Here is an 18,555-nt window from a genome sequence, read left to right as displayed (position 1 = left end):
GTCTTCCTTTGTCAACTCTACAGGAATTTTAAAAATCAAATCATACTGTAACTATCAGCTTATTATTCTAGAGTCCTTTATGATCATTTGTTTCTAACAATCAAAGATTAACTCATAGATTCTTCACAGCTATTTTTCCATTGATTGTGTTTTGAAGGTGCTTGCAACAAAATTTTATTGCAGGGGTTTTCAAAATTCTAGGTTACATCAATTTTATTCAAATAAAATAATCTTCACTTTAGCAGTGAAACACTGACTCCCACTCCCACATGCTTAAAAGCACGTAGCAAGCAGAGAACATGTTTTATTTTATTTTGCATTCTTCTTGGCATAGCCTAGAAGGCAGCACTTCTTTTCTAGGAACTGCGTCTTTTCTCCCCCATGGTTATAACAAAAACTGCACTATGCCTTACTGAAAACCACGCTCCTTCACTACAGAGGAGAACCCACCACAGTCAAAATGGCAATGTAAAGGACTATATGGCTACAACAAACACCATCCAGCAGATGCCATTCCCTGGGCTAGGGGAAGGTGGAATACATGATGGGAAACAAAGGACAAAGCACAATTCAACAGGTGCTTGGGAATAAAGGTGGCCAAGGCCAATATTAGGCATCCTGGACAACAGCCCTGGGCCAGGAAGACACGATCACACCTCTTTTATGCAGGGACATGACTCCTAATTCCAGGAGTTTTTAGACTGGCTCAGAAACTAGGCTGCCTTTTACCACCCGTTCTGGGCCATATTTGACCTTATATATGTTATTTGGCTGCTTCTTTCTTTCTGTCTCCATTTCTCTTAATCTTAGAACGCCACACTCGGACATGCTGCCTATATAATATCCAGACTAATGCTACATAGAGTTAAAGGCTTTTTCACATTTTACCACCCATTCTTACACATGTAACACTTTATAATATTTCCAAATAAAGAGATTACATTTATGAAAGAAAAATATAATGCACCCCTTGCTCTTCTTCTTTTCCCTGTAGTAAGTAGTAATGCCCTCTTGTTTTCGTGTTTCTTTCTGGTATGGAGTTTCAGAAAGGCGGCACAGGACATAGAACCAGACGTGGATTTGAACCTAGTTATTACTTCCTAATTAAGTGACCTTGGACAAGGCAATTAACCACAGGGACTCACTCTGCATATTAAAAAAGGAGGAGGTAGAGTGGCTAATAATATTTACCTTGAAGTTTACCTTTTTTTTTTTTGTTTTTCTTAAAGAAATGAACATGTGCTTGCCTAGCGTAGGAACCAATTCATGATAGATGCTTAATAAATGCAATTCAAATTTGAATTTCAAGCTACTGAGTTTATTTTTTGTTTCTTTTTCTTGATCCTTTCCATGCACCATCACACTTACTCTATTTAAATCCAAATCTTTTTAAGAAGCATGATTTTGGATTACTTCCAATTATTATTTCTTTTAAAGTCTATATCTACCAAAGCAGCAGCTGCCAACCCTGTTAAGAATTAAAATGTCCTAGAAAACATTTAAAAAATTAACAGTGCATAAGCCCAATCTCTGACCAAATTTGAATCTGTATCTTTGAGGATAATCACAAAGTGTGCATCAAACAATAACTAAAAAATAAAAATAAAAAAGGCTGGTTAAAAATACTTAAGACCAAATCAAAATAAAACTGCTTGAGAAGAATTATTGCATACATTACATAAGACTGAAAAGGGGATTTAAAAACACTTACCTTTATTATTGTATACATCTAAGTAATTTGGTGCTGAAAAAATTGTAATTAGAGAAGGGAAGCCTGTTGTTTGGCTTTTCCTGTACATGCGGTACCTAAAAAGAACAAATACAGTTAAAACAAAGGTAGTACGGAAAAAAGATAATATCAAATCATAGATTTAGAAATAGAAAAATAAGTCAAGTTCCATGATTCAAAGAGCCTCCAATTATGTAACATTAAATAAAAATTTCTCTCTAAAGTCTGTTATACACAGATGTTAATACATTTCAGGGACGTGGGCATGAAAACATACATTCATATGTAAAATTTCCAAACAGGTATTTTCTAAGTTAGCAAACCTCAAGAGAATGTGGAATTCAGTGGAAAATCATAATTCATTTCCATGTGTTCAACAGAGAAAACAAAGGCTGATTAGTGCACACAGATACTTTGTACCCACCAAAATTTTCAGATGGTTGCCAACTTTTTTGCCATAAAAAGATCAAATAAACTGCGTAAGATATAAAGACTTATCACTAATAACCAGGCCAATTATCTGATAAATCCACAACATTCTGTAAAGATTATATATAAGCATTCTGCCTAGACTAAGTTATTTTCTTCTAAAAGAATATCCTCTTAAATCCATGAATTTTTATAAATTGAAACTGTTTCTATTTTAGAATTTTATTTATTACCAATTTCTGCTGGTGTCTACAGGTCAAAGATTATTGTCTCAGCAGGGTAATATTTAATACATCAGCAATGAAACAGAATATTCACAAGAACTTTTGAAATAAACCAACAATCCAGTTATTAAGACAGAAACAGTTTATAGTTTAACACTTTAGTTCTCAATTAAAAATACAGGTGACCCTGGCTCATTTACATAAGGATAAAAATGTATCTAATGACTTCTGTGTACCTGATTTTAGGAATATCAGTTTAGAAATACCCCTCCAAAATAACATTTTACCATTTCTTCATTGATCTGTGTCATTTATTTCTGGTAGACTAAACCATGCCTAATATGGTTGAGTTCTAAAAGTAACTCAAAAAGTACCTTTAGAAAGATAAATAGCCACCTAAAATTTATAATTTTAAAAACACTTTTGAGTCCTCCCTTTTTGGAACTTGGTCATACTTTATTCCCCAGAAAAAAATGTCCCTTAAAAATCTTTTAAAAATGTTCTAGAAGTATGTGTTCTGATTGTGGGACTGAGCTTTGCTATGGAAAAAAAAATCCATGTGAAAGACAGTTACATTCTTAATCCTAGTACCTTGACTTTATAGACTAAGGGTGACTACGCCTACTTGACAACAAATGAAAACAAAGAAACTGGATGATATAATCTCAATTTTTCCAATGAATCAATCAACTCCTCATTTAAAAAAAAATACTTGATATTAACTGATGCACTTAACACACCTGCAAGTAAGCCAGTGTTTACGGGTATGTGGTGCAATTAGGATAAATCTGCCAAAAATGGGCAGTAAGCCAACTGGAACACTCAGCCAAGATAGCATGGTGACACCACTGTCTTGATGAGTGAGAAAAATTATCTGAAGACCTGAATGGTTGGGTATAATAAACAGGTTACTTCAAACATCAGCTACAACACAGTGAGTACATAATATTGGATCCATTCACACCTGTTGACTGATTGCTTGAAAACAGCTAATTGTGAAAAGAACTTGGTATCTGCCTTGATTCAGGGGCATCACAGACATGGGCCTCCTTCAAAATGCAGGTATCTATATTCCTCATTTCAGCATACAGGCTATAAAAAGAAGAGCTCCTACTTCTCAGAAAACCTAGACTATCAAGGAATGAGTTTAATTATTCAAAGGCAAACAATACCTTTCAGCAGAGCCTGCTGGAAAATGGTATTAGATCTCAAATCTTAAAATTAATTATTCCAGTTTCTCCCAAATGTAGGTTTAATACACTATTAAAGGGAACCTCTGATATTTCAGAATTTTCTAAACCTTCAAAATTGTTCTACATCTTAAAAACTTACCTGATGAGACAAAATCAACTTTATGTAATCATTTGCTAGTTAGAACATAAACTTTTCCCTTTTTTTAAGATGTCCCTATTTGTTTCCCTTTAAAATCAGGGATTTTACAGGGATCAGGAATGGTATTTGGGATCAGGAATGATATTCTTTAAAACAAGAGTAAAATGTGCAATATCTATTAAATATTTATGTATAATTCTCATTTACATTGTCAACTAAGACTGAAAAGCAGCTGGTCATTTACTCTCTTATATGACAGTGTAAATGCAACAATTGAGGAGTAAGAGGAGGTGCCCTTACAGTGCATAAGAAATCAAGCTGAAAATGGACTGTCTTGTTCAAGCTAAAGATGGAAGAACTGTAAGGGAGACTTTACAATACATCTGCAGCCATTCATTCCCTAGGACTCTGTCATATCGGTGTCATCCATCGGAAGATAATTTTAAGCTCTAATTCCTTTTGGGATTGAGCCTGGTAAAAGGGAACGTGCAGAGCCTAAGCAAAGTGAAGAAATTCTGGAAAATGGACAAGGCATGGTTTTTATAAATGCTCAAAGCTGCTCACCCTGCATCTTGGGCTTCATGGGCTCGAAGTATAGATAACAAGTTATTGTGCTGTAAGAATTCACATACAGCCGGGTAACTGCCAGAGACAAAAAGAAAAGAGAAGCATCTGTAATGAAATCATCAGGAGTAGCACATTTATCTCTAACATCCAGATCTATGTGACTGGATCAAAGATAATCAAACATACATCATTCATGAAACAAGCCTCTTGACTCTAAGGCCAAGTTTATCGTTGTGGCAGAAAAAGCATCTATAGCTGTACTTTTTACATAATCAGAAAGGGGTTGAGGTGTGTGAACATCGGGGGGCGGGGGGAAATATAAGCTATTACATAATAATATTAGGAAAGTGTCCACTCAGAAATATCGATTTTTACAAGTCTACATTTAAAGACAAAGTGAACAACGTAGCAGGATAACAAATTTAAAATATAAGTCTCAATTTTCTCAAATAATGCACCATTTATGCCTATGTGCACATGCATGTGTATACAACAGAGATAACTGAGTTTGGAGGCAGAAGGGAATACATATGCTCTTTTCTGCCTCCTATTTTTGTTTCTATATCATATTGAACTATATTTTAGACCTTGAATTAAATCTCCCAGATTTAAGACTCCTCCCATATGGTGGGAAATCACATTATATCTAACATAATGGGTACATTGATTATATCATTCAAAACTTAAACAAAATTATGAATATTCACAAGGCTTTAAAATTTGTCCTTTAAATATGACCAGCAGAACTTTAAGACTTAATCTTAACTAAATAAAACATCCAAGATATAATTGTGTTTGCCTTTTAAGAGTCTCAAACTCAAATAACTTCATCATAATAAAATTTAAATCACAAATTAAACTTGAAAAACCTTTTATAGTCATTATGTCTCTGATCTAAGAATTTTTAATGAAACAAATGTATATTATAAAAATAAATTTTTGACAATCCAAAGCAAGGTACAGAAAACCACTCAAACTGCAAATATTCACTAGAAGTTAAATTATATGCCATTGAAAACATTCATCAATTATAAAAATAGCACTGCAGGGAAATATTCTAGTAGTATATGTTACTGAAATAATTTATTAGAAAAGATAGTTTCTGTGTTACAAATCCCCTGACCAACAGGGAAAAAATACCATTAAGATAACATATAGTTGGCCAGGTGTGGTGGCTCATGCCTATAATCCCAGTACTTTGGGAGGTTGAGGCGGGCAGATCACCTGAGGTGACGAGTTCAGGATTAGCCTGGCCAATGTGGTGAAATCACATCTCTACCAAAAATACAAAAAATTAGTCAGGCGTGGTGGCGGGAGCCTATGATCCCGGCTACTTGGGAGGCTGAAGCAGGAAAATTGAACCTGGGAGGTGGAGGTTGTAGTGAGTCAAGATAGTGTCACTGCACTCCAGCCTGGTGACAAGAGTGCAATTCTGTCTCAAAAAACAAACAAACAAACCCCCGATAACATACAGTTATAGAGATAAAGATTCTCTAGCAAAAAGGGATCTGAAGCTGGAAACAGTCTCTGTTCATGTGTCCTTGTGTGCATTTTGAAGAGAAAGAGAGAAAAAGAGGAGATAACCATGCGGCCTCCACTTCCTAGTTGTCCGCAGTCAATTCAATAAACAAAACACCTAACTGATGAACACGAGTGTATCTTAGAAATTGGAGAGGATGGCCCAGTGTCTGCATGGAAACATGCCAATCTGGTACCCAGGATCAGGTGTTGACCAACATGTGTCTTCAAAGGTTTCTGTTTTCTGCTTAAAGAAAAAGTGAATACATGACCTTTTCAGGTAAGTGTGTGTCAGAGAAAAAAAAAAAAGAAAAGAAAAAAACCACTTTACTTTCAGAGATACTGGTTGGTCTTTCAAAAATAGCAGATTTGTTTGGTATATATTAGCAAAAGAAGACCCAGCCAAGGGATGGCACAGAATAGGTTCTCGATAAATATTCCTTCCTTATCCTTTTTCTTTCTTTGAGGCCTTTACATAAATTTCTTGTGCCTTTGCAATGCCTCTGTACAGAAGTATACTGTCTCGTTACCACTGTCAGACAGAGCTTGCCTGTGTGCATCTGTCACTTTTTTGCCCTTGGCAAATGACTTGGTTGCTGCTTCTTATTTGACCCTTTGGAACAACTTACACTAGTCTTAAGAAAGAACAATTTTAAAATATTTCTTCACACTAAGTTTGATACCCTTATGTTTTTAAGCTAAGTTTTTCCCATGAAAATCTATACCTGAATTTTTTTTTTTTTTGAGATGGTGTTTCACCGGGCTGGATGAAATGGCATGATCTTGGCACATGGCGACCTCCGCCTACCAGGTTCAAGCAATTCTCCTGCCTCAGCCTCCTGAGTAGCTGGGATTACAGGCATGAGCCACCACGCCTGGCTAATTTTGTATTTTCAGTAGAGATGGGTTTCTCCCTGTTGGCCAGGCTGGTCTCAAGCTCGTGGCCTCAGGTGATCTGCCCACCTGGGCTTCCTAATGTGCTGGGATTACAGGAGTGAGCCACTATGCTGGGCCTATACCTGATTTTTAATAGAAATCTGAAAACGATAAAATTATTCAACTAGCAATTTTCTAGGTTAACAGAATTAAGTGAGGAATATTTGCATGGAAGGAATTCATTTTTAAGAAAAGCTAGAAAATTTTAAAAAATATTCACAAATACTCAGCTTTTCAAAGAAATACCAACATTTTCCTCATAAACCCAGAAAATACTTGAGTATGATCTAGATTCCCACTGTTGGTGAACTACCTACTTAGGATATACAGGAGTTTTTAATAGTATTAGAAAAGAGAAACAAAAAACTCTGTAACACTTTATGCTCTTCAATGGAAATGATCACAAACCACAAAATGTTTAAGCTGAAAGGCACTGTGTACGTACACAGACACAGACACACACACACACGCACGCACGCACACACACACACACACACACACACACACAGAGAAAGGGAGAAAGACAGAGAGACTGGCAGGAAAGGCAGATTGCTAACAGCTAAACACCACAGAGATATGAAAAAATCACTTATTCCTCAGTAATTTATCAGAGGCCTAGTGATGACTGTTTCATTTGTTAGAAGACACTATTAGCTACAGGGAGGTGTGGTATAAGTTCAAGAGTGGTTTCCGTCCTAAGGGTATTTATTATCTATATGGAAACATAAAACATTGTAAAAGAATTTTTATGAAACTACTGAAGAATAAAACACATCACAGATAAAATAGAAGTTTTATAGAGACATCATAAAACAAAAAAGAAAGCATCTGAAATTAATCAGAGAAATCTTTTCAAAAAATATCTTATATTTTGTTTTATATATAAATGAGAATGATGCAAGCAAATTGGTAGACAGGAAAGGTGTTAGAATTCTGTCCAGAAAAGGGGAGGGATAATTGGAAGCCGAGGGAACATGAACAAAGGTAAGGAACGTAGAAAAGAAAAAAAATGTAATAAATGGTAGAAAAACGGGCTTGGCAATAGAGCAAATAGTTACTATTAGATTACTTCTGTTTATTCTCTTATATTTGTTTCTATATCATATTGAACTATATTTTAAAACTTGAATTAAATCTCCCAGATTTAAGATTCTATAGCCATGACATAGCTAGTGGGCATTATTAAATTTTTTTTAACGCTTTTATGCTGTTATAGATACTTCTCCCGTGTAGTTTTTCCTCCTGGAAAGGTCTTCTTCTGCCAAGTCTTAGTTATCACCTATGAAGCATTCTTTTTAAGGCTAACTCACCTAAGGTGTACACAACTGCTGTATCCACTGTGTTCCCACAATACATGTATCTAACATATCACTTATGTTGTAGTATAAATTATGTTTATACTTCTGTGCTCCAGCAATAGTGAATGCCTTAGGAGAGGAACACTGCTCTTTCATTTTCATTTTCCTATCTTAAAGGCTTAGCAGCAATCTGTCAGTTTACTGGAGCTTACGCTCAATTGCTGACGTAGTCTTAACAGGAGCAGTCAAGCAGGTGAGAGATGCAAAGGATTTCTTTCCCTCCTCCCCCCAAGCAGAGGCAGGCAGCCTGCAATCCCCTGCTAAGATAAGGGGAGGAAGCTACAACCTCTTTGGTGTCCTTATTCTCTTCCAGATCTAGTAGTAGGGAAGCCCCTGCCCAACTGTTCAATACCTCTTTTGCTTCTTGGGGCCTGGGAATAGGTACTTAGTCCCAGGGTGTCCTGGGGCTACTTGGATGCTGTCAGGCCTACCTTTTCCTAGGACTTGTGGTGTTTCTTTTTTGCCCCAGGGTTCTTGATCTAATTTCATTTTTGCCCAATAGGGATCAAGTCCTAAGAGGCCAACTCTTCCTGCCAGATCTTTTGCAGAATTTAAGTTCTGGAGTGGCAAGCAATTTTTATTTAAGACAAAGTTTTTATTAAAGTAAAACTTCTATACAGAATAAGGTAAAAATCAACTTGATGATCTTTCATAAAGTGAACAGCCGTGGAACCTGCACTCAGATCAAGACACAGAACATTACCAAACCTCAGAAACTCCTCAACTCTCTCTTACTGTCACCTCCTCTCTACGGGTGACCACTATCCTGGCTTATAGCATGAGAAATTAGTTTTCTCTGATGTTGAACTCTTATTTCAGTGGAATCACATAGTATATACTAGTCACTAACTGACTTCTTTCACTTGCCATTATACTTAGATCTTCATCCATGTTATGTACAGTTTTGGTTAGCTCATTCTCATTTGCTATATTTGGTTGTATAAACGTATAAGAATTTATTATTCGTTCTGCCAAACGGATATCTGAGTTTTCATTTCTTGGCTCTTGATTAATCTTGCACATGTCTTTTGATGCACTTATAGACACATTTCTAAAGGATATAAAATAGGAGTAGAATAGCTTGGTAACATGAACGTTTAGTTTTTAACAGATAGTGAAGAAGCTAAATGTAATTTGGGAGTAGAAGTAAAGTAAGGTCAGGTCACCATCTCTGCAGAATTCCCTGTGTTACTTCCCATCATACTTTGATGATGCGCTGCTTTCCTGCCTGCCAAAATCCTCCCCAATGACTCTGGTTGGATATGTTCTATTAATATTTTAAAACTCAGGTCTGCTAATGCCTTCATCATGAGTAGTTCCTTAAACCCTAATCCATCCCCGTTTGGGGTTAGGACACCCAACACAATCACTCATACACTCTCCCCCCACTTTCTCTGTATGTAATAGCCAGCACATTTATCATGGTGGCACTGTTCACTTTGCATTTTACTTGTCTGTTTCTGCTTCATGGTCTCTGCTACTAGACTGTCATTTTCTTGAAGGCAGGGACTCACCCATCTATAAAACTTAGTAGAGAGAATATACTACAGTAAGTGCTCAGCTACTGTGTATAAAATAATTGAATGACTGAAAACATTCTCAAAACAAAAAACAAATCAAAACAAAAAAACCCAAGAATGGAACAGTATGCATTAGGCAGGGGAAGGAGGAAGGACACTAACGAAATTTGGAGCAGAGAGCTCAGATGTGATTTCAATAGACTAAAAAGGAAGGTCTTGAACTCAGAGTGGGAAAGAGGAAAGGCAGCATAGTTTAGATGCTCGTGATATTACAAAGAGGTGATAACTGGTGGTGATTTCAATACAAGAGGAAAAAGCAAAGATACTTGCTAGTCTGCATGGCTGGGAGAATGAACAGTAAACAAAAAAGAAACAAACAAAAACAGGAGGAATTTTCAGTGAGGATTAAGCAAGTGGAAAAGTAAATAGGCCGTTTCAGGCAAGGTGAGTTTAGGTTAAGGTGAAAATGGAATACCTAGATAAGAATTTCCAGGAGACAACTAGACATACAGGAATTGAGCTCAGGGAAGATAAAGAGATGAAGGGGGGTAGACATAGATTCAGTAATTGGGCATAGAGTTTACAGCGAATCTAGGGAAGTGGGTAGAGGTGAAGTTTCTAGGCGAAGGTGTGAAGAAAAAAAGTAAAAAAGCAGAAGGAAGACAAAAAAAGAGGCATCAGGAAGAGGCAGGGATCACCCTGATAAGTCAGAGGAGAATCAGGATATGTAAACAAGGAGGAACCAGAGGATTTCAAGATTGTAGGGGTTGATAAAAGTGTCAACTACTGCAGAGAAGTTGAGCATCCTGATAAGGCTGCTGATTTGTGAGCTGCCACCTGGAGCTTCCAAAACACTTCAAAAATCACTGTCAAGATACCCCTAAAATTTCAGAGCTTAGAGGAGCTTTAGGATGTCTAATTTAACTCGCTCATTTTGAAGCAAGGTAAACCCAGAAAACAAAGCTTATATGAGTCATCCAAGGCAGAAACACAAATTGATAACTGAAATGCCAAATCCAGCTGCTAGTTTTCATTGGTCTACATAAAATGAAAATTTGTCGTTATCCTCACTAATCTCCAGAATCTAACACTTGGCCTGCTCCAAGTATCTCAATTATCTGCCTGAACATTATAGGTATCTGAGTGTGCAAACTCTGGTCTAAGATAGTATTGGGGCAACATCATAGTTCTTATGGATTCTTTCCTCTCTGTCATATTGCCTATCTAACATAACTCAGGAACAGTGTTAATAAATTCTGACGGATGCATTTTTCTACATAACTTTATTTTATTTAAATGATGGTCCAGATGACATGTTAGACAGCGGATAGGGTGGCACAGCAAAGTAAACATGCAAACTACACATACAAATGTTAAATAAAACTGAGAGTTGTGGATCCAAATACCTGCCAATAACTCAAACTGGTAATTGCCACTAAGTTTCTCTCCCAGTTTCATGGCTTGCTTGTGCCCATCTAGATCTACTTTACAAACCACAATCCCAGAGAACACCTTCAAACTTTCAAGATGGCACTAAAGTCAAAAGGATCAAAAAGCTGTAGGAGAATCAGAGACATTTTTCTCCTCCTTAGATAAAACATAATCCAGGCTGCTTTGTCATTTGCCAGTCTGTATACAGGCCACAGATTTAGATATTCAGCTATTAGATATTAGATATTCACATAATCTGTACTTGCCATGGCTAAAAATCATTATTTACTAAGAATGTTTAATGAGACAAGTGAAATAATGATAATGTTGAAAACAAAAGAGAAAATGTTTAATTTTCTAATTATCCTCTATTATTAAAGATGGTAGACTTTATTCCTGACATAAACCCATCCGTGTCTATATATTTATAAAATAAAAAAGCCATAATATTATATAAGTTCAGTATGGGACTCTGCTTAGAATATAATTTGAACAGCAGACACAGAAAACTAGTAGAATGCTATTCTATTATTAATGCAACAGAACTCAATATCAAAATCAAGAGTTTGAATTTTGTTTCATATTATGCTACTGAAGTACAACTCAGTGATGTCAAACAGGTAATTTAAACATCTAAGGTATAACTAGAAAGTTAACACTAGCTTTGGAAAACTGAACACATGACTTTGATATACTTTAACGATACCAACTTTTCACTATTAAGTTTAAATATATTTTATAAAAAATTACTCTCAAATTAATTACTGAAAAGAAATTTTAGGCTTTTCAGATGCCATGCTTCTTTACTTCAGCCAAAACACATTCATCAAACCAAATTTCCAAAACATAGAAGTGAACTATAAATTTTTCAAATAAATATGCTTAGAATGTGTTAATATTCATATAAAGAAAACTATACTTTGAATGATGCTTTATAATGCACAAGATTTTCTATTCATCGACTTTAATTTCTCAATCACATCAACAGATAAAAAAAACTTTTTTCTCACATAAGAAAAACTTAGTATATTGAACAAGATGTCCTACTACTAAATAGACATCTGATCAATGTTTTACAAAAGGATATATGCTTACTCTAGAGACAGAAGATACCTAGCTTGATGTGTTTTGCAGAATTCTTCCAGCCTTGCCATTAGCTTAGCTGCCAGGGCTGGAATTGGCCATTAACTTCAGGGAACATCAGGTTAGGTTTTTGTGTTTAATAAGAAGAAGAAGAAGAAGAGGAGGAGGAGGGAAAAGGAGAAGAGGAGGAAGTATTCTGGAATTTGAAGAAGTATTCTAAAATTTAAAATTCTTGACTTCTTCATAACCTCTTTTCTCTTTTACTCTGGCAATGTTCACATAAGCTGCATGTATAATGGTAAGAGACTTTAGTGAAACTGAGGATGATGAGCTGCGGGAAGATAAAACTGAGGTGACACAAGAGGAAAACGGTGAAATCATGCAGAAACCTAACTGTGCTGTAGATGTCTTTCTGAAGCGTTCTGAAATGTCAAGGAATGGGTAAATCCCTAGCGATCTGTAAATGTAAAAATTGTTATAAAAATATTTTCAACTTGGCTTATCAAAGTCCTAAAAATAAATATACTATGGTTCGTATATACTGTAAAGCTATTCATTTTAATTTATACAGGAAGCCTGATAAAAAAATGTAAGAATGACTTAAATATGATTCATTTAGCCAATGAAAAGTTATTTTTTTAATTCAAGTTATGAAAACTGGTAAAACGTTAAAATGTGATTACATAATTAAATTAAAAAAATCAAGGTTGGTGTTGGATTTTTTGGGTACAGTTTTTGAAGCAGAATACATTTTCTAGTAAACCCTACCATCTTCTTCAGTAGACTCTTCACCCTCACATCACATGTAAATCTTTTCTGTCTTTTCTATTCTTTGCAGAAATTTTATATACAGGAATATCTCATTTTATTTCACTTTGTTTTTTGTTTTGGAGATATTCTGTTTTTTTAAAAAATGAGGGTTTGTGGCAAAGCTACATTGAGCAAGTCAATATATTAACACCATTTTTCCAAAAGCATCTGCTCACGTCACACCTGTGTCACATCTTGGTAATCCTTACAATATTAAAAACTTTTTCATCATTATTATATCTGTTATCATGATCTCTGATGTTACTATTATAATTGTTTGGGTGCTGCCAACCACTCCCACATAAGATGGCAAGCTTAATTGATAAATGTTCATTGTGTTCTGACTGCTCTACCATCTGGCCAATCCCCTATTTCCCTCCATTTCCTCAGGTGCCCTTATTCTATATAAGACAGCAATACTGAAATTAAGCCAATTAATAACCCTACAATAGCCTCTAAATACTCAAGTAAAAGGGAAAGTTGTACATGTCTCACCTTATATCAAAAGCTAGAAATGATTAAGCTTAGTAAGGAAGGCATAATGAGAGCTGAGACAGGCCGAAAGGTAGGGCTCTTGCGCCAACAGTTGGCAAAGCTGTGAATGAAAAGGAAACGTTCTTGAAGGAAATTAAAAGCACTACTCCAGTGAACCCACAAATGATAATTGAAGCCATCTTATTGCTGATATGGAAAGAGTATATTAATGGTCTGAATAGAAGAAGATCAAATCAACCACAACACTCCATTCAGCCAAAGTCTAATCCAAAGCAAGACCTTTACTCTCTTCCATTCTCTGAAGGCTAAAAGAGGTAAGGAAGCTACAGAAGAAATGTTTGAGGCTAGCAGAGGTTGTTTGGTTCACGAGATTTGAGGAGCAAGCACAAGGTGAAGCAGTGAGTGCTGGTGTAGAAGCTGCAATATATTATCCAGAAGATTTGGTTAATCTAACTGATGAAAGCAGCCACAATGAACAACAGATTTTTCAATGGACAAAAAGCCTTCTACTGGAAGAAGATACTAGCTAAGGCTTTCATAGCTAGAGAATAGAAATCAATGCCTGGCTTCAAAGGAAAGGCTGACTGACTCTTGCTAGGGGCTAATGCAGCTGGTGACTTTAAGTTGAATCCAATGTTCATTTACCATTTTCAAAATTCAAGAGCTCTTAAAAATGATGTTAATTTTACTCTGCCTGTGCTCTATGAGTGGAACAATAAAGCTTGGATGGGCCAGGCACAGTGGCTCACACCTGTAATCCCAGTACTTCGGGAGGCTGAGGTGGGCGGATCACGAGGGTGAGGAATTTGAGACCAGCCTGGCCAGCATGCTGAAACTCCATCTCTACTAAAAATACAAAAATTAGCTGGGTGTGGTGGCAAGTACCTGTAATCCCAGCTACTCAGGAAGCTTTGGCAGGAGAATCACTTGAACCCGGGAGGCAGAGGTTGTAGTGAGCCAAGATCACGCCACTGCACTCCAGCCTGGGCAATCAAGTGAGACTATGTCTCAAAAAAAAAAAAAAAAAAAAAAAAAAAGAAAAAAAAAAAAAAAGAAAAAGGCTTGATGAAACACATCTGTTTACAGCATGGTTTACTGAATATTTTAACTTCACTCTTAAGTCCTACTGCTCCAACAAAAGGCTTCCTTTCAAGATATTATTGCTCACTGATATCACACTTGGTGACTGAAGAGCTCTGAAGGAGGAGTACTAAGAAGATTAATGTTATTTTCATGCCTAATAACATAACATCCATTCCACAGACCACAGATAAAGGAGTAATTTCAAAGTTATCAGAAGTTTGGATGAAGTTGACTCAAAACCTCATGGCTGACTCTAAACCAGGAAGGAACTGCAGATGTAGTAGAAATAGCAACAGACTTAGAATAAGAACAGGTGCTTCTGCCGGGCATGGTGGCTCATGCCTGTAATCTCAGCATCTTGGGAGGTCGAGGCGGACGGATCACTTGAGGTCAGGAGTTCGAGACCAGTCTGGCCAACATGGTGAAACCCCATCTCTACAAAAAATACAAAAATTTGCTGGGTGTGGTGGCATGCACCTGTAATCCCAGCTATTTGCGAGGCTGAGGCATGAGAATTGCTTGAATCTGGGAGGAAGAGGATGCAGTAAGTCAAGACTGTGCCACTGCATTCCAGCCTGGGCAATAGAGTGAGACTCTATCTCAAAAAAAAAAAAAAAAAAAAAAAAAAAGCCTGAAGTTGTGACTGAATTGCTGTAATCTCATAATAAAACTTCAATGGGTAAGGAGTTAGGTACTTTGTATAGATGAGCAAAGAAAACGTTTGTTTTTTTTTGTTTGTGTTTCTTAAGATGGAATCTACCCCTGGTGAAGATGCTGTGAACATTGCTGAAATGACAATGAAAGACTTAGAATATTACATCAACCAAGTTTATAAAGCAGGAGCAGGGTTTGAGAGGACTAAATCCAATTTTCAAAGAAGTTCTACTGTGGGGAAAAATGCTACAAAACCCATCACATGCTACACAGAAATATTTTGTGAAATATTTTTGCAACAAACTTAATTGCTCTCTTTGTTTTAGAAATTGCCACAACCACTCCAACCTTTTGTAACCACCACCCTGATTAGTCAGTAACCATTAGCATCAAGGCAATACCCTTCACTAGCAAAAAGATTATGACTAGCTGAAGGTTCAGATGATGAGCATTTTTTTTAGCAATGAAGTATTTTCTGATTAAGGTATATACATCTGTGTGTTTTTTTCTTAGATATAATGCTATTGTACACTTAATAGACTACAGTATAGGGTAAACATAATTTCTACATGCATTGGAAAACCAAAAAAATAATGACTTGCTTTATTGCAATATTTGCTTTATTGCAGTGAGAATCAAACTCATATCTCCAAGGTATATCTGTATATGTATACATATATATTTGACATTTATTTATTCACTTATTTATATTTTCATTTTATAAATACTAAGAATCCATTTGAATAAGACTTTCAAAGTGAGCCTTTCATTTATACTAAAGAAGTTATACAAACATTATAAATAAATCAAACACATGGACTGACAAATCCTGGCATTATGAAGAAAACCTGTTCAGGATAGCAAGCTCTCTATTCTCACCTGTAGAAGTACGAACATCCCCTGACTGTGTTGTGAGTGAAATGTTCCTGAGTCTTCTCATTTCCAAAATCTTCCAGGGGGTCTGACCACAGGATATCACACATAGGTCCATATGCAGGTGGTTCTTTGAATCGGTCTAACTAAGAAAAATAGAAGACAGACAGCAAAATACTAATCTTTGGAAACTTAGAATTCCGACAATAAGAGAAACAAGCACTGTGAAGAATGCATCCTCTTCTCCCCAGCTACATTTCGGGGTGAAATGTCCTCTATCTCTCTCTCTTCCTGTCCTTCTTCCTCCTCATTTTCATATCTTTCCTCTCTCTCTCCAAATTTCTTTCCCACTTCCTTCTGATGAGATCATTTAGTATCTACCTTAATCTCACCCTTTACCTCCCTCCTGTCTCTATTATCTCTAGATTTTGCAGTTTCTCTTTTCTCCTATTCTACCTTTCATCCTTCTCCCTCCTTACTTAATCAATCCAAGTGTTTTTGTCATTACCAGTTATTATGATGCTACTTCTGTTTCATTTATTGAGGAAAGACTTTTACTTTTGTTGGGGAAATTCCTATTACTTCCTCAACTGAACTATGATTTAGAAGTCCGGATGGAAAACAATTCCTAGCTTTTTTTTTTTTTTTTTTTGAGATGGAGTTTCACTCATGTTACCCAGGCTGTAGTGCAATGGCGCGATCTCAGCTCACCGCAACCTCCGCCTCCTGGGTTCAGGCAATTCTCTTGCCTCAACCTCCTGAGTAGCTGGGATTACAGGCACGCACCACCATGCCCAGCTGATTTTCTGTATTTTTAGTAGAGATGGGGTTTCACCATGTTGACCAGGATGGTCTCGATCTCTTGACCTCGTGATCCACCCGCCTTGGCCTCCCAAATATAATATTAATATATTAAATATATATATATATTTAAGAACAGGATTTTGAGAAAAGATGGCTTTTACTTTAAAAGTAGCCACTTGCTATATGATATTTTAGACATTCCTTCATTATGGGCTATCTAGGTTTCTAATGATAAAGTACAAGCTTACTGTAGTTGACTGTAGTGGACACAAATATAAGTAATGATAAGCAGTAAAATAAAATCAAATTTAGCTGGTCATTTTTAAGTTCACAGTTCTAAGCCTTATCATTTTACCTGAAACCTTCATATGACATCAATTTGCCAGCTATAAATGTTTAGTGAAGTCATATTTCAATTTTAAAAGGTGCATTTAGAAGGCATATGAGAAATACTGTCACTGGAAAAAACATATCATGATCAATTTTAAACACATTACTTTATCCTGATTTAACTACAACTGAAGGATCTTTGGTGAATCAGCACATATTATAAAGGCTCTTGAATAAAAGCATACAAAAGCTATGAAAACCTATTAATAATTGATATTCTTCATATTTATATTAAAAAAAATCCAATATAGACAAGTGAATATATTTGGCTGACAACTAATCAAATTGTCTATTTTGTTTCCTGGGACATACATTTTATTTTTTCTGAGTAATGGTTTTCCTGCACACTACTTTTTATTAGTGTCTACAGAGAATGAGGAAATATTTTACATCTTCGACAACCAAAGAAAAACTTCAGTAAAACAAAACTCTATATTTCAACCATTATGTTAGCCATAAAATTTAATTGCAAACTTAAACTTGTTGAAGACATTTAAATAATTTAGACTTTTGAAACAATACATTAAAAAAATAATAATACTTGTCCCTAAAAGTACAGAACTTCTTTCTGAAAAATAAGAACTTATTAAGGGTAGGACAGCAGAGGAGGGGAAAATTTTTGATTAATATGAATCCCCAACTAAAGGTCTGCAAAGCAGCCAGAATATAACATTTACTCTGGAAAAAGTATAAAGTATATTTTAAAGTATCACTGACAGTAAAAATAAACAAATACAAAAACACTTGAATTGATATATGGCAAAATGAAAACCTAAAAATCACTTTCTGGTTATGTGCAGAGCTTAATGATATGTATGAAAATTGAATATAGCATCTAAAATATGTTGAGAAGTCAGTCCTAAGGTTGTTAGGTGATATTTTAAAAAATCTATTTAATTTATGATATGAAGTTTATTTATTTCAAAAAAAGTCCACCAGATTACAGAAGAATGAGCTGGTTACATTAATGCAGAAGGAAACAATTTTTTTTTGAGATACAGTCTTGTTCTGTCACCCAGGATGGAGTGCAGTGGCTTGATCTCGGCTCACTGCAACCTCCACCTCCCCGGTTCAAGCGATTCTCCTGCCTCAGTCTCTGAGTAGCTGGGATTACGGGAGTGCACCACCATGCCCAGCTAATTTTTGTATTTTTAGTTGAGATGGGGTTTCACCATGTTGGTCAGGCTGGTCTCGAATTCCTGACCTCTTGATCCGCCTGCCTCGGCCTCCTAAAGAGCTGGGACTACAGACCCAAGGCAATGCACCCAGCCCAGAAAGAAACAATTTTATACTGAATTAGCATCACATCTCTAATGTAC

The 18,555-nt window shown here is 36.0% G+C and overlaps 1 protein-coding gene across 3 annotated transcripts in view; it reads right to left on the bottom strand.

The window, feature by feature from the left end:
- Window positions 1-18,555, bottom strand: part of PPP3CA (protein phosphatase 3 catalytic subunit alpha) — a 317,032-nt gene that overhangs the window by 50,823 nt on the left and 247,654 nt on the right. For all 3 annotated transcript variants that reach the window (XM_032261606.1, XM_032261604.1, XM_032261605.1), the window contains exons 6-8: window positions 16,049-16,188; window positions 4,279-4,356; window positions 1,712-1,806 (exon numbers count right to left, since the gene is read on the bottom strand). In XM_032261606.1, coding sequence (XP_032117497.1) covers window positions 1,712-1,806; window positions 4,279-4,356; window positions 16,049-16,188 — 313 coding nt within the window. The remainder of the gene's footprint in view (window positions 1-1,711; window positions 1,807-4,278; window positions 4,357-16,048; window positions 16,189-18,555) is intronic.

The sequence above is a fragment of the Sapajus apella genome, unplaced genomic scaffold (genome assembly GCF_009761245.1).
Source record: "Sapajus apella isolate SASKATOON/1434 unplaced genomic scaffold, GSC_monkey_1.0 scaffold124, whole genome shotgun sequence".
Classification (NCBI taxonomy): domain Eukaryota; kingdom Metazoa; phylum Chordata; class Mammalia; order Primates; family Cebidae; genus Sapajus; species Sapajus apella.
The sequence above is the reverse complement of the archived record's forward strand: the minus strand, read 5'-3'. Positions and strand labels throughout refer to the sequence as shown.